Source organism: Toxorhynchites rutilus, chromosome 1 (assembly GCF_029784135.1).
Source record: "Toxorhynchites rutilus septentrionalis strain SRP chromosome 1, ASM2978413v1, whole genome shotgun sequence".
NCBI classification, from domain to species: domain Eukaryota; kingdom Metazoa; phylum Arthropoda; class Insecta; order Diptera; family Culicidae; genus Toxorhynchites; species Toxorhynchites rutilus.
In genome coordinates this window covers 117,134,565-117,159,142 of record NC_073744.1, presented here as the reverse complement: position 1 = coordinate 117,159,142, position 24,578 = coordinate 117,134,565, and the positions used below count along the sequence as shown (strand labels likewise).

Below are 24,578 nucleotides of genomic sequence, written 5' to 3'. Positions count from 1 at the left end.
ACATTCTTCAAAGATTTTCCGGTGCTATGAATCCAGAAATGCAGGTCGTGAGTCATTGCGCTAAGTGTGACCGACCGGACTCGGCCGACAACTTAGTCGGGTGCGATACATGCGAGACGTGGGTACACTTCGGATGTGCACAAGTGAGCGATTAGATCGTCAATCGCAGTTGGAAATGCGATCAATGTCGTGCAGAGCATTCCATAATCCAATCACAAGGGTCGGTTGCTCGTTCCACCTCGAGCAAGCGAGCAAGGGTAGACCTCAACCTGAGGATGATGGAGGAACAAAAGGCCATGCGAATGAGGAGAATTCTGGAAGAAGAAGCAGCTCGGGCTGCTATAAGGAAGAAGTTAGCTGAGGAGGAGGAGGAGTTTCTCAAGAAGAAGTATGAGATTCTTCTAGCAGAGACGGAGGATTTGGAGTAATGGTTACTACGTTAGTAAAACACGTCTGGTTATGACTAGTTGTACAGACAGAATGAACATTTTATTTAAAATCTAATTCATGGCTTACTATTATCAACATCCCCTCCTTAACCATGAATTTGTTGAATTCCCAGATTCTTCACTGCTTCAGTATGACGGCCTACCGGAATGGGTTTGGTAAGAACATCCGCCTTCTGGAGCTCGGACTTCACGTGATGCAACAAGATCGCCTTGGATTCCAGTTGTTCGCGTACAAAGTGGTGCCTTAGATCGATGTGTTTGCTTCGAGGTGAATAACCGATCTCCTTTTCCGCCAAGCAGATTGCGCTTTGATTATCGCAGAAGATCGGGACAGTAACATCAATCTGAAACATCTCGTTGAGAAAACCACGCCACCAAACAGCTTCCTGTGTTGCACCTGATAGAGCCATGTATTCCGCTTCAGTTGTGGACAAAGCCACTGTTGGTTGTCGCCTACAACTCCACGCCACTAATCCGCCACCGTACTGAAAGTTATACCCTGTGACAGAACGACGAGTTTCCAAATCGTTGCCCCAATCCGCGTCACTATATCCTTCGAACGATGGTTCAGCTTGCTTGTGGAAAGTCAGCTTCTTGGATTTTGTGCCCTTCAGGTACCGGAGAATTCTTTTAGCCGCTGCCCAGTGTATCTCGTTAGGATCACTGTTGAAACTGCTCACTGCGTTTACGGCATAAGCGATATCCGGCCGTGTGCAGTGCGCCAAAAACTGCAATCCTCCCACAAATTCACGAAACGGAACCTTTTCCATTTGTTGCTTCTGTTCTTCCGTTCTTGGTCCTGCTTTCGTCAATCGCTGATGTGGGTCCATGGGTATCGACACTGTGTTGCAATTGGTCATGTTGAATTGCTCCAGTAGTTCCTCCACATACCTTTCTTGATCCAGCATAACAGCGTCCTTACTTCTGGTGATTCGCATACCGAGAACCCGCTTGGCCTATCCTAGGTCTTTCATGTGGAACTTCGTCATCAGTTGCTTCTTCACGGTGTCGATCCAATCTTGATCCGTCGAGAACAGCAAGAAATCGTCCACGTATACAGCGACCACCAGAATAGTATTTCCTTCGATCTTGAAGTATACGCACGGATCGAAGCTAGATCGCTTCAAACCCATACGCTTCAGCTCCGCATCCAATTTCGTGTTCCAGACACGACTCGCTTGCTTCAATCCATACAGAGCCTTCAGCAGACGACAAACTTTCTTCGGAGACTTCCTATCAACGAATCCTTCAGGTTGCTCCATATAGATTTCTTCGTCGGACAACTCTCCCTGAAGAAACGCTGTAACGGCATCCATTTGGTGTATACGCATATCCTGCTGCGCTGACAGTGCCAACAGAAATCGAATGCTTGCGAGTCTCACCACCGGTGAATACGTCTCGTTATAGTCGACTCCCTTGACTTGCGAGAACCCTTTTATGACGAGCCTTGCCTTATACTTCTGCACAGATCCGTCCGAGTTGAATTTCCGCTTGAAGACCCACTTGCACTTCAAAACTTTTCTTCCCGCTGGTAGCTCTGTTAACTTCCACGTCTTGTTGCTTCTCAACGCCTGCATCTCAGCTTCCATAGCCTCACGCCACAGCTCATGATCGTCGGCCTCCATTGCTTGACCGACCGTCTGCGGCTCGGTTTCCCGCTCATTGCCGATTACCTGAGATTCAACAAACGTTTCAGGAAGTACACTATACGTCAAATCGAAATTATAGTACTTGCCTGGAATACGGCGCTCCCGCTCGCTGCGCCTGACAGCATATCGCTGCTCTTCTTGTTGCGAGGGGAGCGCAGGTGATGTTGTCCGAATTGTCTCGATACTATCATTCGCGCTGTCGTAATCCGTCTCGTCCTCCAAATCGTCCTCCGATGACAGGTCTTTTTGATTTTCATCATTGCCTTCGGTGGAACCAGTTGGCAAGCCGATAGCTTCATTACCTTCAACGATCTCTTCACTCATTAATTCCATCATTTCATTCACAGGTTCAGCTTCCGACATCTGCATGGCATTTCCGCTAGCTTCGCTCACGAAGACGACGTCACGAGACACAAATACTTTTCCAGTCCTAGGATTGAACACTCGCAGGCCCTTCGAATGCTCGGAATATCCAACAAATATGCCATCTTCGGATTTTGCATCCCACTTCAATCGCTTCGCCTTCGGAACATGGCACATTACTTTTGCTCCAAACACACGTAATTTGGACAGGTCTGGTCTCACACCGCTGAACCGTTCCTCCGGGGTCACTCGTAAGCCTTTCGTTGGTGATCGATTCGCCAGGAACGCAGCAGTTGACACAGCTTCCGCCCAGAAGCGTTTTTCCAGGTTGGCATCAAACAACAGACATCGTGCCCGCTCGACGATCGTACGGTTCGCTCTCTCCGCTAACCCGTTCTGCTCTGGGTTGTACGGCACCGTGACTTCATGATGAATCCCGGATTTGCGAAGATTCTCCATCTCTCCATTCACATACTCTGTGCCATTATCCGTCCGTAAGTGCTTGATTCTTTTGCCGGTTTGGTTCTCCACCATCGATTTGAAGTCTTGGAAATACTGCAACACTTGCTTCTTCGACTTCAAAAAATACACATGAATTTTGCGGCTGCTGTCATCAATGAACGTTAGAAAATACCGGCTACCACCGATTGACACGTTCTCCATCGGGCCGCATAGATCACTGTGGATCAATTCCAGAACTTCTCCTGCGCGGTTTCCACTCTTCTTGAAGGGGCGACGAGAATGCTTGCCCTGCAAGCACGCAACACATGACTGTACCTCTGCATCAACGAAATCGATTCCTGTTGCTATGGACCGAAGCATCTTCAAACTGTGCACGTTCAAATGCCCCATCCTTCGGTGCCACAGCACCATGCCATTTTCTTCCTTGACCACATACGAAACACGTTCATTCACCAAACAAAGTTTGTAGAGTCCGCTGCTTTCTCGTCCAATGGCCACTACCTCGTTGGAAGCCGATCGCACCTCACATGCATCCTTGGTGAATGTAATCGAATGGCCATTACTGCATATCTTACTCACCGATATCAAATTGATTGCCAAGACGGGAATACACAACACGTTGGACAAAGTAACGTTACACGTGCCATTGCCGACATCAGCTTCAATCTTCACGCTGCCAACGGCGTCTACCATCGACACAGCATTATTCACCACGCTGATTCGCTGCTGGACTTCTTTAGCATCTTCCAAAGTAACTTCACCGTTGCACATGTGTGAAGTAGCACCCGAATCGAATATCCAGCTCACATCGCGCTTGACTGACGTTATCATGAATGCAGTATGCTTGTCGGATTTGACCTTTTTCTGCTTCTCTCTCTCCGTAGCTATGGTACCTGGGCCCATAACCTAATGGTTACTACGTTAGTAAAACACGTCTGGTTATGACTAGTTGTACAGACAGAATGAACATTTTATTTAAAATCTAATTCATGGCTTACTATTATCAACACGGAGGATGGAGCCAGTAGGAGATCGAGACTGAGCAGTCGAGCTAGTCGGGAGAGGGTCCAATCGTGGCTGAGCAACCAGGAAGTCGGCACAACACATAAAGTGGAAGTAGTGCCATCCAGTAGCATTATGCCAACGGTCGTAGTCTCAGAAGCAGCTCAGCAGTCTATCGTTCCTGTTCCTGCTACTTCAAGTCCCATCGTGTCGAACATCCCTGTTTCGGCAACTTCTGTCCCAGCGTCAACTTCTACGCCAATTTCGATGGACGTTTCCAGGAGCGTCGAGTGTGCTGATGGAACAATCGTTCCTCAAGTGCAAACTCCGGTGATGTCAAGACAACACATCGAAACTACCCCTCGATCGCAAGTAAGTTCGTCGATGACTAGATGCTTCTCTTCTATCGGGATCAACTCCCGCGGGCCAATGGATGAAGAAAGGGCTCCACTAAATAAAAGTGCTCCACCTTCGATTGTCGACTTTTCTTCTGTAGCTGGTCGCAATCGTCTACCAGAAAATAATAATCAAATAAATATGAGGTCATCGGGATGTGATAATGTGATCGCGTCTTCGACTAGTGTAGAGCCAATGTTACACGATAGATTAGTAGAGAAAAGTGTACCAGAAGTTTTTCCCTTCTACTATGGGCCCAGTCACATACCTATGCCCAGTTGTAACCCTATGTTCTCAACTTCCAATACAAGTCTGGGTCAGAATTATAACACAAACAGTTTGATGCAAAACTTCCACAACATCGTCGCTACTAATCCAACAATGTCGTTTCTCAATGGGGGCGCTGGATGCTTGGCAAACGGGTATCCAGTAAGTTCACAAAATCCTGCTTCATCAATAACGATGGGAATTTCTCGATCTATGCTGAATTTCGGATGTCAACCAACGTGGAGTAACGCGAATATTACCAGTACGAGCGTCGCTGGGACGAACGGTGGAATAGAGTCGGTCCCCATGAAGCACATTCCGGTTTCATCGCAGGGAAGGTTGATTCTGAACAGTGTCGGCGAAGTTCCAGGACTCACCAATGTATCGATGCTACCTACATCCAGTGTAACTTTTCCCCAGTTTGGGACTCAGCAACAATCCGTTACTCCAGTCCGAAATGGGCCATCTAGTGAACAAATGGCGGCGAGGCAAGTGATGCCACGGGAGTTGCCAAACTTCTCTGGCGATCCGCAGGACTGGCCGTTGTTCTACAGCTCGTTCTGCAACTCCACAGAAGCGTGTGGATATACGGATTCGGAAAACCTGGCGAGATTGCAGCGTTGTCTAAAGGGTAGTGCGTTAGAAGCAGTTCGGAGTCGTTTGCTGATGCCACAGTCTGTGCCTTTCGTTATCGATATACTTAGAAGGTTGTATGGTCGACCTGAAATTTTAATACATTCTCTCCTCCAAAAGTTGCGAACGGTACCTTCTCCAAAATTTGATAACCTGCAGTCGCAGATTAACTTCGATCTCGCGGTACAAAACGTCGTAGATCATATGACTATCGCTAATCTTCCTGATCATCTGTGGAATCCGACGCTGCTCCACGAATTGGTAGAGAAATTGCCACCTCAAATCAAGATGCAGTGGTCTTACTACAAGAGCAGATTCTCTTGTGTCAACCTAACGACCTTTAGTGCTTTCATGTCCGAGCTTGTGATGATGGCCTCTGACGTTACGCTTCCGATGGACGCCCTCGCACTGAACTCGAAGACTGGTAAATCGATTAAAGAAAAACCGAAGCTGTACATGCATACTGAGGATCAGCGGGAGAGGAACTCTGAATTAGCCGAGAAAATGAAGACGCCAATGGAACAGCCAAAGAAGACCTGTGTGTATTGCGGTAAAGAACGTCGCGAGATCGCGAACTGCATCCAATTCAAAGCGCTCGATGTTGACGGTAGGTGGAAGGTAGTTAAAGAAAAGAACCTGTGTAGGAGTTGCCTTGTACCACACCGCAAATGGCCATGTCGTACCAAAAAGGAGTGTGGCATTAACGGATGTAGAATATATCACAACAGTCTTCTACATCCAACGAGCAGTTCGGAAAAGACGAACACAGCGAGAACTACAGGGAATACAGACACTGTTGTACATCAAAATCTACATCGCTCTAGGTCTTATTCTTTATTCCGTTATTTGCCAGTTACTATACATGGAAATGGAAAACATGTCAGTACTTATGCGTTCCTGGACGATGGATCGAATTCTACCCTTCTGGAAAACAAAATCGCGTCCGCTCTAGGCATCAAGGGGCCAACCGACGGTTTCTGTCTGAGTTGGACAGGCAATATCTCGCGGGAAGAAAAAGAATCTCAATGAATCAGTATAGTAATCTGCGGGGATGGCAAGAAGTTTAAACTCCATAACGTGAGAACGGTTCAGCAGCTCCAGTTACCTGCGCAAACGATGCGCTATAAGGATCTAGTCCAAACCTACCATCATCTGAAGGGACTTCCGGTTCACAGTTACGAGGATGCGATCCCGGGCATCATCATCGGTATAGAACACATTAGACTACTAACTGCATTGCGAACACGAGAAGGAAAAGACAATGAACCGGTAGCAACAAAGACACGTCTCGGATGGTGCATATTCGGGAAAAACTCCGACAGCGGAACAGCGATGGAGCAGTTGAACCTACATCTAGCTGGTGAGGTGCAAAATTGCGATCTGCATCAGTGCATGAAGCAATTTTTTGCCGTTGAAGAGTCGAGTGTAACGGTTAAACCCGAACCGGAAGAAGACAAACGAGCGCGGAGAATAATGGAAGCAACCACACGACGTGTCAAAGGTGGTTTCGAGACAGGGCTGCTTTGGAGGTTCAACAACATCTGCTTTCCCGATAGCTATCCGATGGCATTGCGGCGATGGCATGCGTTGGAGAAACGACTAAGTCGAGATCCAGTTCTTGAAGCAAAGGTGAGAAACCAGATAATGGAATATGAAGTGAAGGGTTATGCTCATCGAACTACGCCAGAAGAACTTCGATCTACGAACCCAAATAAGGTCTGGTATCTACCTTTGGGAGTCATACAGAACCCGAAGAAACCGAATAAGTTGCGGTTGATATGGGACGCTAAAGCACGAGCAGGAGGAGTGTCGTTCAACGACATGCTATTAAAAGGTCCTGATCTGCTGGTAGCCCTGATGGAGGTATTACTACGGTTCAGACAAGGGAACATCGCAATAGTAGGCGACATAAGAGAGATGTTCCATCAGATTTGGATTCGAGACGAAGACAAGCAGGCCCAGCGATTCATTTATCGATCATGCCCTGGGTCTGAACCCCAGATATATACTATGGACGTTGCGACGTTTGGAGCGACATGCTCGCCGAGTCTGGCACAGTACGTAAAGAACAAAAATGCAACGGAGTTCGCGAGATCATTTTCGAGAGCGGTGAAAGCCATAACAGATAACCACTACGTGGATGATTTTCTGGACAGTGTAGACACAGAAAAGGAGGCCGTCCAGTTGGTTAACGAAGTGAAATTCGTCCATTCTCAAGCAGGATTCGATATCCGTAACTTCTGCTCTAATTCAGTCGAAGTCCTAGCGAGAATCGGAGAAACGGAAGAACGCCAGCAGGTATCCATGAACCTGGACAAATCACCAGAGTCTGAACGGGTGCTGGGATTGATCTGGAGGCCAGCAGACGATGTCTTTAGCTTTGACTTGAGCAATATGAAGGAGGAGATTAGGGAACTTGTCGAGAGTAGAACCATTCCTAGCAAACGACAGGTTCTGCGAACTGTAATGTCCCTATTTGACCATTGGGACTCATTTCACACTTCGTGGTGCATGGGAAGATTCTCATGCAACAGATTTGGAGAACCGGAACGGACTGGGACGAACTCATTGTGGAGGAATTGTGGGATCAATGGAAGCAGTGGTGCCAATACATGCAGTGTTTGGATGAAGTGAGAGTACCACGCTGTTTCTTTAAAGGGGTGAACATTTCTGCACTCAAAGAGGCGGAAGTTCATCTATTTGTGGATGCGAGTGAATTGGCATGTGCGGCGGTTCTTTATCTCCGAGTCCTCGACAGCGGTAAGCCCAGGTGTGCTCTGGTAGCCGCTAAAACTAAAGTGGCCCCACTAAAACCTCTCTCCATTCCACTTCTTGAGCTTCAAGCAGCGATGATCGGAACAAGGTTGATGGACTTCGTCCTGAAATCCCTGGATGTCCAAATAAAGAAACGCTTCTTGTGGACAGATTCCTCAACTGTTCTCTGCTGGTTGCGGTCTGATAGCCGGTGGTATCATCAATTTGTTGCCTTTCGTGTAGGAGAGATCCTCTCAACAACTACAGTGGATGAATGGCACTATGTACCATCAAAAATGAACATAGCCGACGCAGCCACGAAATGGAAGGAGGGGCCAAGCTTCGATCCGACCAGTCCGTGGTACAATGCTCCAAAATTTTTATACCAAGAACAGGATCAGTGACCTTCAGAACCCCCGCGGAAACAAGCAGAAACAGAAGTCGAACTGCGTTTTGGATTTTTATTCCACGGCATGATGCCGAAAGCCGTTGTTGATTGTTCCAGGTTTTCAAACTGGAATCGTCTATTGAGGGCAACCGCTTACGCTTTGCGTGCTGTACGCAGATTCAGAGGGGAACCGGCGTCCCAGTCGGATTTTCTATCTCAAAAAGAGTTGTGTGATGCGGAAATAGCGATATGGAAGCAGGTGCAAGCTGGAACCTATTCAGACGAGTACGCGATTCTGGAGCGTAACCTGACGAATCCCACAAGTTTAGCTCCATTCCCGAAATCTAGTCCACTGTATCGACTTTCGGTATTCTTGGAAGAACGAGGTGTCGTCCGAATGAACAGTAGAATATCTACTTCGCCGTCTGTATCGTATGACACGAAATTTCCGATTGTGCTGCCAAGGAAAGAATATGCAGTCTATCTTCTAACGGAGAGCTATCACCGGAGGTTTCTTCACAGGAACGGGGAGACAATCTGCAATGAAATGCGTCAACGATTCTTCGTACCCGGACTTCGAATTCTGATTCGGCAGGTGGCAAAGCAGTGCGTGACTTGTCGTATTCGAAAGGTTGTTCCAAATCCTCCTCTGATGTCAGCTCTGCCTGCAGTTCGTGTTACAGGAATGATCAGACCGTTTACGTTCACTGGAGTGGACTATCTAGGACCAATACAGGTCAAGCAAGGTCGCAGCTTGGTAAAGAGGTGGGTGGCATTGTTTACCTGCTTGACTATACGTGCTGTACATCTAGAAGTGGTGCACAGTCTGTCCACCCAGTCATGTATAATGGCCATCAGACGTTTTGTGGCTCGTCGTGGTTCCCCGGAGAATTTTTATAGTGACACCGGCACAAATTTCTTGGGAGCGAGCAACATATTGAAAAATCAGATACAGAATATCCATGAGGACTGTGCGGTCACGTTTACGAACAGCAAGACCAACTGGATTTTCAATCCACCATCAGCACCTCATATGGGCGGTTCATGGGAGCGTATGGTGCGCTCCGTAAAGGCTGCCATGTGAGCAATTGCGGACCATCCACATCATCCGAACGATGAAGTTCTGGAGACGGTAGTGCTGGAGGCTGAGGCAGTTGTCAACTCCAGGCCGCTAACTTACATTCCTTTGGAATCGATGGAGCAGGAGTCGCTTACGCCGAATCATTTCCTGCTCTTTGGCACCAAGGGTATCACACAGCCGGAGATGTCGACAAGGCTGGAAGGAGGAATCCTGCGTGACAGCTGGCGTCTAGCGCAATGCCTGGTGGATCATTTTTGGAACCGTTCGATTCGAGAGTACCTTCCAACTATAACCAGACGCACCAAGTGGTTCGAACCGGCTAAGCCGTTGGAAGTTGGGGACCTGGTACTCGTGGTAGAAGAGAGTAAACGGAACGGATGGTTGAGAGGCAGAATTCTAGATGTGGTTAAGGCAGCGGATCGGCAAGTTCGACGAGCAGTTGTGCGGACTAAAAACGGAATACTCAACAGACCTGCAGTGAAATTGGCACTTCTGGATCTTCAGAAACCTGGGGACGGTCCGGAACTACACGGGCAGGGGGATGTTACGAAACCACAGGGCAGTTTCGTGCAGTAGGAGGGTGAGCTCAGCCCGTCCGTAGCAGCCAACGTAAAAACAACAAATAAATAACGAGAAACGTCAGACAGCAAAACACAGTAGCAAAAACAAAACAATCTAACGTGATACGGCAAAAGAGTTGAGAAGAAAAATAATTAGTTATCCTAGAATAAAAATCTTTTTCTAATATATCTATATCCTACGGTTAGTAAAACTTACTTCTATAATATACACTATTTCTACAACTATACTTACAACTTATTCTTACAGATATTTACATTTACATTCCTACAACAAATCTTAACCTATTTCTACAATCAAGAGTGAACTTAAAGGTAAATGAATTTATAAACTTAGCTAGACTTATAACTAATAGTACGGTCATTTAGTAGTCACTAATCAAGAGGATTTACAAAAGAAGTGTTCGGATAAAACGAAGAACAAAACGAAAATGTAAGTGAAAACTTTGTATATTGTGAACCATGAATATACACGAATACATTACAGCTTTGAAGCTGCGAGTTAGTTGCTATCTGGACGTTTTTCTTACCCCATCCGAACAGGAGTCCAGCTCCGACTACACTGTAACAATGTTTTATATTGAAGGTAGACATAACAGTCGTCCCCTTTATTTTTTTTAAATAACCTATTCTAACAATTCAGTATAATTCATATGAACTGACTAATATTTTGACTTTACAATTCGATATGTCAGCCATTTTGATTTCTGACAATTTCTTTTAGTATAATAATAATAATAATTCTGTTCTTCGAATGGGCGCTTTGTCCGCTTTGAGCGCCGTAAACTTCCCGGCAATTCCGCCGTAGAAGCATTCCTCTTTCTCGAGCCTCTGACCTTTGCCAGATCATCCCGTGAGATTTCCCCCTGGATGTCCTCTGAGCCGCTTCCAGCTACACGTTCTTCAACGTTCATGTCCAAAACATCGGCATTCTTGTACTGTGCACCCGGCTGCATTACGATGTTTGGTCTAGTCTCCGGGTATTTGCTGTGGTACATTCTAAGTTGACTTCGGTGGGCCATTACCTCCACGTTTCCAAGAAGTACCTGGAATGTATTTTTAGAGAATTGTTTTTTAAAACAAACTTTTAACCATCTGTTTGGTAAATTATTATGGTAATTTTTGTACCACAATGTATCACCTTCCATCAGATTATCTAAATTGTCATTTGACATCTCTTTCTTTGGTTTTGGATTATTATCCATACCGTCATCCTCTGAGGTTTGTGGTAATGACAACTTATGTTTGTAATTATTTCTAGGATTTACTAGATCAAGAATCGTTTTTGGTTTAAAATTAATATATTCTCCGAGGGAAATTGTCCACTATTCGTCACAATATTATTTCTAAAATTCATTAAAAATAAATTAATCTGGTCTTCCAAATCCAAATCTATATTATCCGGTTCCAATAAGAACTTTTTTAATATCTCTTTTACCGTCCTTACCAGCCTTTAGCTTGCCCATTGCTTGATGGGTTGTAAGGAGGACTTTTGAACACCTTTATTCCCTGCCTTTCGAGGAACGAAGAGAAGGTGAAAGAATTGAATGGAGGACCCCCGTCTGATACCAGAACATCCGGTAAGCCAAATCTTGCAAAATAAGCAACCAATTTCTTCAATACCTTTGCACAATCCGTGCCTTTTTTCATCCAATCAATCTCCAGCCACTTGTAGTATGAATCCACTATTAATAGAAAAGTTTGGTGGGAAAAGTGAAAGAAATCTATGTGAATTCGGCTAAAAGACTTTGTAGTAGGTGTCCATTGAGACCACAATTTTGTTTTTGGTACTACTGCCATACTACTGCACACTTCGCACCCCGTAACGTAACTTTCAATATCCTTGTTAATCCCAAACCAATATATTTGTCTTCTTGCCAATTGCTTCATCTTAACTATTCCTGCATGATTAGCCTTCCAAGAGCTTTAGAATTCCGCTTTGCATTCTTTGTGGAATAACCACCCTGTCTTGATACAATATGCATCCATCAATTATCTCCAAATCATTTTGATTGGCAAAAACGTCCATGAAGCGTTTGTCTTACTTTTTCGGCCATCCAACATGCAAAAATGTCATAATTTGTTGTAAATTTTTCATCATTATTCGTCTCTTTGGCAATCGTTACAAAATCTATCGGGAAATCTTTACTGAAATTGATACTCTTTATAAACTCTTGGTCAATTTCATTGGGAACCGACTGCTCCAATGGGAATCTCGAACAAAAATCTGCATTGCCCATTTTAGCAGAAGGTCTATATTGAATTTCAAATTCATAATTAACAAGTTCAAGCACATATCTTTGGAGTCTTGTCACGCATATTGAATTCTTGCCTTCTTTCCCAAAAATTCCTATTAACGGTTTGTGACAACAACAATGTCCTTCCTAGGATCGTAAAATTCTAAAATGTTGGCTGAAATCAATGATTGCTTACTATCTTGAAGAGCTTTTTCGCAATTATTGTCCCAAACAAATTTAACATTCTTCTTCAACAAGTTATACAAATAATACAACTTGGAAGACATATTAGCCACAAATCTATTGTAATAGTTGATCAGGCCTAAATAGGATTTCAACTCATTTATATTTTTAGGTACTTTTGCTTCTTGTATAGTTAAAATTTTACCTGGACTAGGTAATAAACCTTTTTCACTAATAACGTGTCCCAAATATTTCAATTCCGAAACATTTCTCGAAATTTACTTTAATATATGCCTTTGCAAGTCTTTCTAAAACGATTACCAGCTTATTACGACAATCATTCAGGTCTTTACCTGAAATTAAAACATCATCAAGATAGCAATAAACATTGACAATTCCATCCAACACCTGGTCCATAACATGTTGGAAAATTGATGCACTAGAAGAAGCACCCTGTGGTAAACGATTATATGTAAATAAGCCTTTAATAGTATTGATAACCATAAACTTTCTTGACCGTTCATTTAAAGCAAGCTGTGTGTACGCTCCTTCTAGATCCAACGAACAAAACACCTTACAATTTGCCAACTTAGCAAATAAATCGCTAGACAATGGTAAAGGATATGTTTTCGGTATCAACACTTCATTAATCGACACTTTACAATCGATAACGAGTCTAATCTGTCCATTTTTCTTCATTACTGCAATCACAGGTGATGCCCACTCACTGGTTTCTACCGGAGTTATCACACTCTCTTTTTCTAATTTATTTAAGTAGGCTAAAACTTTATCTCTTAACCTATAAGGTACTTCATAGGCCTTTTTGAAAATTGGAATTTCGCTTTTCACCACCAAGTCCGCTTTAAAGCCATTGATCGGTGTTGAAAAATCTTTAATAAACACTTCTGCGAGAACATTTTTGATTTGTTTAACCTCATTATTCAAATTAAGTGTATTTAAGCTGTTCACTTGTTCGTGTAACAAAATTTCATTAGAAAAAAATTGCCTCCATCGAGGATAGAAAACATCGAGCCAATTTCTGCCAAATAAAGGGATAAAACTGTAATCACAGTCTAAAACAATAATTTTCAAGCTATGTTCAATACCATTCAGTTTAATTAACACAATTTTTTCTCCTTCAACTTTTAGTTTATAGCCGTTCACCACCTGAAGTTGTTTGTTAGAATTATTTAAAGGTTTTCTAAATATATTGTAATATTGATTTTTGCCCATTACTGTCACCGTTGACCCACAATCAACTTCCATTTTAATTATTATATTTTCAATTAAGACATTAATCAAGCAAGGTTCACTAATTTTATTTACGGACCCAATATTCATGCATTCTAATTCACCTGGATTCCACTCCTCGAAGTCGTCGTCACTGTCAGTTGTCGTCATTTTTCCCAACAAGGATGTCAGCTGTTGCTCTCCACTCGTTCCTGGTTTAGTCGTATCTACAAACTTCACCGCATCTCTCTTCAAATTTTTCAAGGCGAAACACTTCCTTTTCATGTGTCCCTTAACCGCACAGTGATCACAAATGATGTCAGCATAATTATGCTTAAATCTGTAGAAATTATTCCGTCCATTCCCATTGTTGTAATTGTTTCCATTGTTGTACCCATTCATTCTCCGTGAATTGTTGTGTTGAAAATTATTCACATCATTCATACAATTGTTCCTTTGAGCAAAAGAATTTCTATTCAAATTATTGTTTGTGTGAAAACCCAACCTTTGTTGTATCGGACGTCTAATTTGATTCACTCTTTGTTCGTAAGGATATCCGCTGTACAAAATGGTTCGAATTATTATTGAGCGTATGCGCATTATTTCTTGCTATATTCCATGTTGTAATACGTTTATCCATTTTTTCTATTGTCAAAATTTCTTCTTTCAATAATAATTGCTTTAAGTCCTCATCCCGGAGTCCTGCTAGCACTCTATCTTGAATTGCAATATTTTTAAATTCACCGAAACCGCAAAATTCCGCCTGAAGCTTTACTGCTTGTATGAAATCTTCAGCTGTTTCATCGGGTTGCTGAACCATGTGCCTAAGGTGAAAACGCTGAACCAAATCTGGTTCTGTTTTATCTAGCTTTTGTTTCAATTTTACGACAATTTCATCGTAGTTAGCCGAATCTAATTCATCTTTTCTATAGCATAACTTCAATTGTGAATACACAAATGCACCACAAAGGTTCATAAAATGGGACTTCCGTTTAGCGACTGACACGTCATTAGCGTCGAACGTATACGCCAAACGATCCGCCCAGTCCCCGAACGACGTACCTTTACGAAACGGTTCGATTGAAGATGCCATACCTTGGCTCATTTTATAGAAAATTTGAAAAAAAAATCTTCGGAATATTCGAAGAATTCGTTTATTTGGAAAACACGAGGCAAACAAAATTAAATAAAAAAAAGTCACAGAAGATTGTGTCCGAGACACGACCGCATAGTTGACGTAGGATTACGTTGGGCTATCTGTCGCATGCTGATTTTGGATATGTTTGAAAAAATATATTGTTAAACTCTTTGATAATGTCTGATGGCCCTAAAAAGGGCCGTTTGGTTTGGTTATTTGGTATTTTTTGTTCACTTCACCAGTGTTACAATCGAGCTTTCGGTATCAGTGATAGAAGGTTGTTTCAGCTCCGATGCACGTTTACGTGATTGGCGCTCATATTGCGTGAACATATATTCCGACATATTTACTCGCGTAAAACTTTATGGAGCAACAAAAACAACAATTCACTTCTGTTGTTTTTTTGGCAGCGGTAGCTTTATTCGGAGCCGCTGCTGCTTATTTCTGTTTTTATTTTGGTGGTTTTCGTTGACACCACCACGTCGAGCTAAACGGCGGATAGCGAGTTTGATACACTGGATATTGTTATGTAGAACCTTGCGATACGCTTCGATCCTCCTTTGTCTTCCTTGCCGCATGAAGTCATGTTGGTTGATGTTGATCTGATGTGATCACACTTGAAACACTAAAACATAGATGTTCATCGATCTGAGCCTCGAACAAAATGAGAAATCTGACTGAGTAGCAGCAGCAGCAGAAAGAGAGAGCATGCCTGAAACTTTCTGCTCATGATGTTTGCTGTTGCCATTAGTACTGGACCGATGCGAGACACAGCTCGATTGTTGATGTTAGGCCTCGATGTTTACCGCCACTGCTGCTGCTACTGCCACTTAAGTTCGATATGAGACACAGCTCAATTGTTGGCCGCTCAGATTCGATGCTCGTCTTGAAGTTCGCTGCTGCACTTTCACGATTCCAAGAAGCGTGTGCTCGCACTTCTGATGGAGAGAGCGTGCCCGAAATGCTAGTAGTAGAGTAGTAGTAGTTTGCCGCTGCTTATACTGCCATAGAAGCTCGATGTGAGGCACAGCTAGCCTATTGACCACACAGCTTCGATGCTCGTCTATATATTAGCCGCGTCCACTGCTCCTGCTCTCCACTGTTGTCCGTTCCACGTCCGTTGTAAAAATGAATCAAATCCACGAATGCTCCATCCTTTTATATCATTTGGTATGTGTGAAGTAGGCACCTCCTACTCGATTGTCATGCAGCTTGCCGGTGAACGAACGAATCGGGCGCGAAAAAGAAATGACGTCAATTTCGACCAATCAGGACTAGTTATCTCTGTTTGGATAGGGGTTGAGATTTTTTAATTGTTCGATAGTTAGTTACATGATATATATTATTTTATTCAATGTGAAAAATTATTATGGAGTGCCGACATGAATGAGCAATAAGCGTTTGGAATTGGACGGGTTTCTCATTTATTTTCTAACGATCATTTATTTTCTAAATGGGAAGCAGTTGACATGCTACGCTGCGCTTTTATGTACATGAAAAACCACTTTTCACATGCGGGGAAAAATTTTATATGAAAATTGCCAGATGTCAATGTTGCCAAGCGTAGTTATTGATAGTTAAACGGACGCCGAACCGAATAGCGATGAACGCGCCCATATCACGAACTTCGACATTTGATTTGCTATTATGGTGCTACCCGTGTCGCCCGTGCAGTTCGCGCAAAGGCATCGACAAAATATTATTTTAGAAAATTCCTTGAGGCATTTGTCTGAAACGTGCTGTGTATGACCGGAGCCGTTCCACTATATATATGCATACATATGTCATTCGCCTCCCTTACCGCATCCAGTCAGGTTGGTTGATGGAAAGTATGTTTCTGACGTGATAAGTTTCCTGTTAGTTGCACATGATCAAAGAAAATGTAAAAATAAACAGTATTTTTGATCATAGTTTTTTATCATTTTTATAATAAGTGGAAAACAATAAATTAAACTCTTTCGTTTCAAAGCAATATCGAAAGTCCTGAAAAGGACTGGAATGGTTAAATGGGTTGTACGAAATCTGCTGCGTGCTAATGTGAGGTTTCAGTCGGATGTAGTAGTTGTTAACTTTTTGGCAGCGGTAGTTTTTTCGGAGTCGCTGCTGCTTTCATTGGCTTTGGCATCTTCGGCTTCTGTGCGTCGGTTTGCAAGGGTTTCGTTGACACCATCACGGTGAGCTAAACAACGGATAGCGGGTTTGATACACTGGATGTTGTCATGTGGAACCTTGCGATACACTCTTCCTTAACCGGGTCCTTTGTCTCCTTTACCTCCATTACCGCATCCAATTGTATTGGTTGATGTGAACAGGAGTACCAGAAATGCACACTAGAAACACAGACGTTTATTGATCTGAGCGTCCAACAAGAATGAGAAATCTGACTGAGTAACAGCAGTAGCAGCAGCAGTAGAGAAAGAGAGCATGCCTGAAACTCTCTACTCATAATGTTTGTTATTGCCAACAGTAGCGGACCGATGCCAGACACAGCTCAATTGTTGTGGTTTGGCCTCGATGTTTACCGCCGCTGCTGCTGCTACTGCCACTTAAGTGAGACACAGCTCAATTGTTGGCCGCTCGGATTCGATGTTGCACTTTCACGATGCCAATAAACGTTCTCGCACTTTTGACGGAGAGAGCGTGCCTGAAACGATCCGCTCGTGATGCTTGCTACTGCCACTAGTAGTAGACCGGTTCCAACAACCGTTGCTACTGTTCGCCGCTGCTTATGCTGCCATAGAAGCTCGATTTGAGACACAGCTCGCATTTTGATCGCTCAACTTCTATGCTCGCCTATATATTAGCCGCTTCCACTGCTGCTGCTCTCCACTTGTTGTTGTCCGTTGTAAGAATGAATGAGATCCACGAATGCGCGCTCGTTTTATATCATTTGGTATGTGTGAAGTAGGCGCCTCCTACTCGATTGCCATGCAGCTTGCCGGTGAGAGAACGAATCGGGCGCGAAAAATAAATGACGTCAATTTCGACCAATCAGGACTGGGTATCTCTGTTTGGAGAGAGGTTGATTTTTTTCAATTGTTCGATAGTTAATTATATGATATATACTATTTTATTCAATGTGAAAAATTGTTATGGAGTGCCGTAATCGTTTGATGCAAAAATCTCATCAATCCATCATGAAATGAATGAGTAATAAGCGTTTGAAATTGGACATTTTTCACGATGCGATCGATTTTCGTTTTTCAATTTGTACCCCAATATGTTCCCGAAAGACGTAATCCTACGTCAAAACTAATTAGCCTCTCACATTTAAAAAAAATAATAAGATCAAAATGACTCACCGATACAGCCGTACGACCCTTGCCGACAAAATTTTTTTGATTTACCGTCGAAATAACTCTTCGGAGGCAGCTAATTGTCCGGATTAATGTTCCGAATCTTGGTCCAACACTTTTATCAGGAACAACAGTTTCCTGATCCAGAATAGGAGACAAAAGAATCCCTAAGATGACGGATGGCGTTGTCCAAGCTGTGAAAAAAAGATATAAAAATGGTATTAGTTTCTATGCATAAAATCGCACAAAAAACACTATCAATTTGAAAAAAAACTGTTCTTTTATTGTCCATTTGAATTACATTGTTTCACTTTTGTTTTCACTGATTTTTAAAACCTTTTTCCTCGTCGCCACTATTAGATTTATTGAGAGGTTTTTCGGGAGCTGTAATTTATACACGTGCGGTCTTGTTGATGAACGAACGAACGTGATGAATTATAGAGGTTTTAAAGTTTTCATTTCATTCGCCTCTAATTGTTGATGATTGAAATAGAACTGACTTTATTGTCAAATGTCACTGACATTTATCAGTCAGGGCAGGCGTTACCTGCGTTACGAACGGAGTCCAGCTCCGACTACACTGTAACAATGTTTTATATTGAAGATAGACATAACAGAAACTTAGTCATCTCACACGATTAAACTGTAGATTTGATATACGGGACATGAGGTTTGATTTAATTATTTAAACAGAAACTGGTCAGCAGCGTCGGTCAGAGGCATAATCCTCATAGAAAACATATGATGGGTTTCAAGGAACTTGACAAAAGCGGAAAGTGATTCAGATTTTCTTTAGACGGATATCAAAATTATGGAAAAAGAACTAGAGAAGAATTTAAACAGTATCTTGTGAATGCTCTGCAATGATAGACTCATTTTTCCCTTGTTTGAAACTTATTATCACTTGTTTAACTCTTTCGTTACGAGCGCCGTCTATAGACGACATCCACGCGACGTCCTGTATGTACGAGCGTCGTCTTTAGACGACATGAAATTAATACTGCTCTTCGATCACACCAGCGCGATGTGCATACCTTTCGGCGCAGTGCTCTTTCGCTAAGTGAAAATGAGCGAGTTTGTCTCATATACGTTTTCGACGAATAGTTATTCTTTTGTTTTAAGGTTTCGGTAGCATTTCAGGCTTAGTCGAGAAGCATTTAAAAATATTTTGGATACAACCGTGTTCCAACGAACTTTCAGGAGCACTGCTGTTCCTGCAGCTATGGAATTATCGACGCTACGACGCTTATTCGAACGATGCCTATTATGTTCGGCTTTCGCGAATTTATGTGAAAAAGAAGGGATGATTTTGTAGAATTTCATTCTCATTTCCACTACTCTCGCATGTGGAAATGTAAAAATGGCGTATCCTAGCAAATAACAAAACAAACAACCCCCGCTCCACAAACAGCAATCCCCTTCTTGTTGAAGTGATGATGTTGATTCACCTGCTATACATTGATATAAGCGCCTTGCTTCTTCACTATCGTTGTCGTCAAAAAACATTTCGCGATCTTTTCTTTTTAATCACAATTCTAATATAATATCAGCTTAATAGCCGTAAACTTGGCTTTGTTTACAAATCCAAAAATTTGACATTTCTCTTCGAGACAAATTTTGCTCGAAATGTAGTACACTGTAAATATAAACTCGAAAAAGATACATAATACTATAATCAGTTCGATTCGAGTTTGATTCGAGTGTCTCGAAACGAGTTACTCGTTTCGAAATGCGAAATGCCACCCTGATCTGACCTATCTTAGGTTTAGAGTTCCCGTGAACGTGAGATTTTTGACGTAGGACTACGTCTTTCATTTCTGTACCGGGGAGCAAGTTTAATGTTTCGACAAAGAAAGCGTGACACTGATCGATGTGGTCTGAATCGATGTTAGCGCCACGATGAATTCTGACGTCGATGATATCCGAGATGTGTTGACCGTCGATCGAAACGTGGTCAATTTGTGTTTCTGTTTGCGGAGGTGATCTCCAGGTGTAACAGTGTTGGAGACTATGCTGAAAGAAGGTGCCACGTATAGCCATGTTCTTGGAGGAAACAAAGTCGATGGGCCTTATTCCCGAATACACTACACGTGAAAACAATGTGTAGTGAGTATTTATTCCGGATTGCACGCACTGTAAACATTTGGTAGAATTCATTATGAATACACCGAGTTCATCCACCGATGTTATTCTGGTTTACACTTCACGCTATCGTTTGTGTAAAAAGAGCGATTCCTCGTGCTCATCATAATTGCCGATCATACACTCTCCCGAAAAATTGCTATATATGACGAGCTTTTTGGTAAATATTACCAATATTTAGTATTTTTTGCAATACGAATTCTTTGTACATATTACGCGATAACAATGGTAAACAAATATAACCAGTATAACCCAGTATAAGCAGTCGGTTCAACCCAACCTTTATGCATATATTGTTATGAATTTATTGAGCTTTTTTATGCATCTTTATTTATTTATTGAACTATCTAAACTATTTAAATTATTTATTGAACTATCTAAACTATTTACATTATTTATTGAACTATCTAAACTATCGACATCGGATCCTGCATCGATTGGGTCTGATCCACGGCTACAAATTAGGAAAAAATACACAATCATTACTACAAATAGCTATGACTAGGGATTGTTAACCGGATTTGCCGTTACCGGTTTTACCGGTAATATCGGGTCATTTTCCATTACCAAATTACCGCTAATTTTACAATCAATAACCGGTAATTTCGGTAATTTTCATTATTACACCATAAATAATATTTCCGTTTATGCCACTTAAAGACCGTACGACCGCAAAAAAACTCATAAAAAATCGTACAAAACATCACCAGTAGCTTTGAAAAATCGTGTTCGGTACACAATTTGCGAGGAAAAAAAATTTTTTGTACGGTAGATAGGGACCACATAAAAAAGTTTCCTCCAAGGAAGTAACTCAAATCCACACCGTTCACCGTTCGATTTCCTTTTGTTTCCCTGCTTTGCGATGGGACAGTTTGTCTTTTCGGTTGCGCGTGGCTGTGTTGTGCTTTTATTTGTATGTCGAAAATTGTTCCTATAGAAATCAAGTCATGCGCAACTTAGAGCATTTGATGGAAGGATGGGAATGATTTGAGGAGTTGATAATTCAGACGCAAATATCAAATATGCTTTTTTGACGTAGAACTACGTCTTTCATGAAGGGTGCCAAAATCAGAAAACAGGTCACGTTTTTATGAAATAAAGTTAACGTTAATAACTATTTTTGCCGCGAACGGATTTTGGCGATTTACATACTAAACGAATCGGAAATTCCGTAAGATTTGTTTAATATGCTATACATTAGAATTCACTGGTTTGTAAATGGTTTAATTTCATGAAAACTTTAAGCGTTTCCATCTCTCATACATTTGTTCTGTCCATTTGTGTGCATTCCCGAACAGAGCTGTCAATAACGAGCAACTTATCGATGACCAACGGAGGGGAAATCGTAGGATTTAAAGTCTCCGTGAACAAAGAAAAAGTAGAAGAATGAAGGGGAATACTTGCCTAGAGTATAAACAGTGGATCTCGCTGAGGCAAACTTTCATTCGGCATCGGACTGTTGAGCAATCCAGTTCACTTTGCTTTTGCTGCGCTTCGATCTAAGATTGGACCCCACCAGTGGTAATCCAACTTGGATATCGTGAAGGCGGTGGCTTTTGACAAACTCATCAGCGAATTCGCATCGATGGGTGTTACATCAGAGTACTAGCTGTGTGGCATAATTCAGTCTATTTCCAAGCAGTTAACATTGTTTGTTTTCCGTCATCATAAGGGCCTCGTTGGTGCCTTTGAGAATGCATCAATGCATTAAACTAACGTTATGGCGAAGCAGGCGTTAAGGTTGTGCGCCTAAAAATTATTTGGGGAATACCAAACATCTTGAATGTCTTACTGGAATGTTATAAGTTATTTGGGTTCGCGTGCCAGTCGCAAAACAGCCTTCAACTAGGATTGCATTTTCGCTAATATTGATCATAATGAAGCTGTTTTCGAGGTTGTTATTAACAAAAAGAGTTTATTTCGCTTGTTTAGTCACCAAGAAAATTAATGTCGTTCTGGAATTTTGTATGTGATTAGGTTTCGCTTGCCAGTAGCAAAACATCCTCCACTAAGGGTGACAGCTGCGCTTCTCTCGAGCATGAGAAAGTAATGCAACTTTTTCGAGGCCAATAATATTAACAGAAGCGTTTCTTTTGAGAAAAAAAGCAAAATGATGAGAAGTGTTTATATTCCTTGTAGTTTCAAGCCGCCAACGTTCCCCTTCATTCTTCTACTTTTTCTTTGTTCACGGAGACTTTAAATCCTACAATTTCCCCTCCGTTGGTCGTCGATAAGTTGCTCGTTATTGACAGCTCTGTTCGAGAATGCACACAAATGGACAGAACAAATGTATGGGAAAATGGAAACGCTTAAAGTTTTCATGAATTTCAATCATTTACAAACCGATTCGATTCGATCCGATTCGTTTAGTATGTAAATCGCCAAAATCCGTTCGCGGCAAAAATAGTTATTAACGTTAACTTTATTTCATAAAAACGTAACCTGTTTTCTGATTTGGCACCCTTAATGAACGACGTAGTTCTACGTCAAAAAGCAAAATGATGAGAAGTGTTTATATTCCTTGTAGTTTCAAGCCACCAACGTATGGCTTTGTATGCATGCCATTGCGAACGCTTGTTTGGCGCTTGGTTTACGTTGTACGAACGATGCCTAGAGGTACGATTCCTTTGAGGCAATACTAAATAACATGTAGCATGATATTTGATAATTGCAAGTGTTGTCATTGTTGTTGTTTCCATGCGGTGCCAAAGATATATTGATGTAGTTATGAGATGTGGAATAATGGTGCTGGTGCAACATGTATATAATCGACTGTAGCCGAGTCTATGTCAATTGCGAAAAAGGCCACCGGAATAGCGTTCGAGGTAAATTTTCAATGCTTTGACATGAAATAAATTGCGACATACGATCAGCTAGTGTATTGTTTTGCGAGGGCAAGAATGGGGCAATTATCGTCAACTGATTCTACAATGAAAAAACTACTTCAGAGATTATTCTATTAAGCAGTTGTTTCTAAAATTTCACAGCATTATAGAATAATATCCGAAGGTATAAATAAGTGACTTATATAAAATAACAGCGTAGTTCTACGTCAACAATGCGGTCGTATCTTGGACACAACCTCCTATAATTTTTTTCATATACCGCACAAAAAAATCGTACAAAACAATCCGCATAAGAACAGCAAATCGCACAAAAAAAGACCGCACAGAAAAAAGGTTTTCCTGCATACGAATAATCATTCTGCTCGTGGTCGTGACAAAATTAATGATGACTTTGGTGTCTTCTATCAAACATCACGGACTGCATTGATCAAGCAGGCATTTTAAATTGCTCGTGACTTGATGAATTTAATGATGATGGTATTGATTCAGTAGCTGAACAACAGGAAGAAAAACTGGACGATCCTGCACTGAGAGAAATAATTAGTAAATATAACGAATTTTTTGGTAAATACTACCAATCTATAGTCATTTTCGACCGTACTAATAAACACATATGTCAAGCAGAACCATGATTCGGAAGCCCAATATCGGCTACATTTTCTCGCCGAAAATGCACGTATCAGAATTATGTCCTTATTATACCTCCGTATTGCCTTATGGGAACAATGAAAATGGTTAATACGCGCTATTCTCACCAGTTTTCAGATATGACAATATCCAAGCTTACTAATGTTATCGAGTAAAATATACTAAACTCTGGTAGGGATGCGGGTTTGTTGACAATATGTACAAAAAATTTGTACATTCTACTAATTTTGCATTACCAAATGTATTTGGTAGTTTTGGAGAGCCTGCAGAACAGTTGAGCATCAAGGAAAAACTTGAACGAAGGTATCAACGTCTAGTCCAGCCTCAACGTCTATAAACGGATTGATGAAAACCCTCCGACAAAAGTTTTCGTACGGAGAACATCAGAGGCAAATACATGGCAATGGTATTCGATGCTCTTCGTAGTGTACACCCAACATAATTGGACTCTGAACTTGTTACTTAATGATTGATAAGCCAGAGTTAGTCCTACGTCCACCTTGCGGTTATATCACAGATATAACCCATTTCTAGTTTTACATTTTACAAGCACTAACGGTTTAACTATACCGCAAAGTTTCAATCGAGAAAATATACGGATGGGTAATGTCGAGAAATAACCAGTGGGACGTAAGACTACACAAATGGTACAACCTTTGTAAATACATGTTTAAATAAATTGTTTTATTTCCTTCTTATGGGTGAAGTATTATTATTTCGTAGATCACTTTAGGATGCAACGCATTGTTATAACTCGTAGTAACCTGGTGGCCCTGAAAAGCGCCAATGGTTACATTCTTGTTCTCGCGATGTCGATGTTTGTGTCCTAGTTTTGC

At 41.9% G+C, this 24,578-nt stretch overlaps 2 protein-coding genes across 2 annotated transcripts in view; one reads left to right on the top strand and one right to left on the bottom strand.

Annotated features, from left to right (window-relative positions):
• The window catches only part of LOC129761691 (ragulator complex protein LAMTOR3 homolog), a 305,844-nt gene that overhangs the window by 33,846 nt on the left and 247,420 nt on the right, over window positions 1–24,578 (bottom strand). The window lies entirely within an intron of this gene.
• On the top strand, window positions 8,452–9,447 carry LOC129761368 (uncharacterized). The gene has a single exon (XM_055759089.1). It carries the CDS (start codon window positions 8,452–8,454, stop codon window positions 9,445–9,447), a length of 996 nt encoding a protein of 331 aa, XP_055615064.1.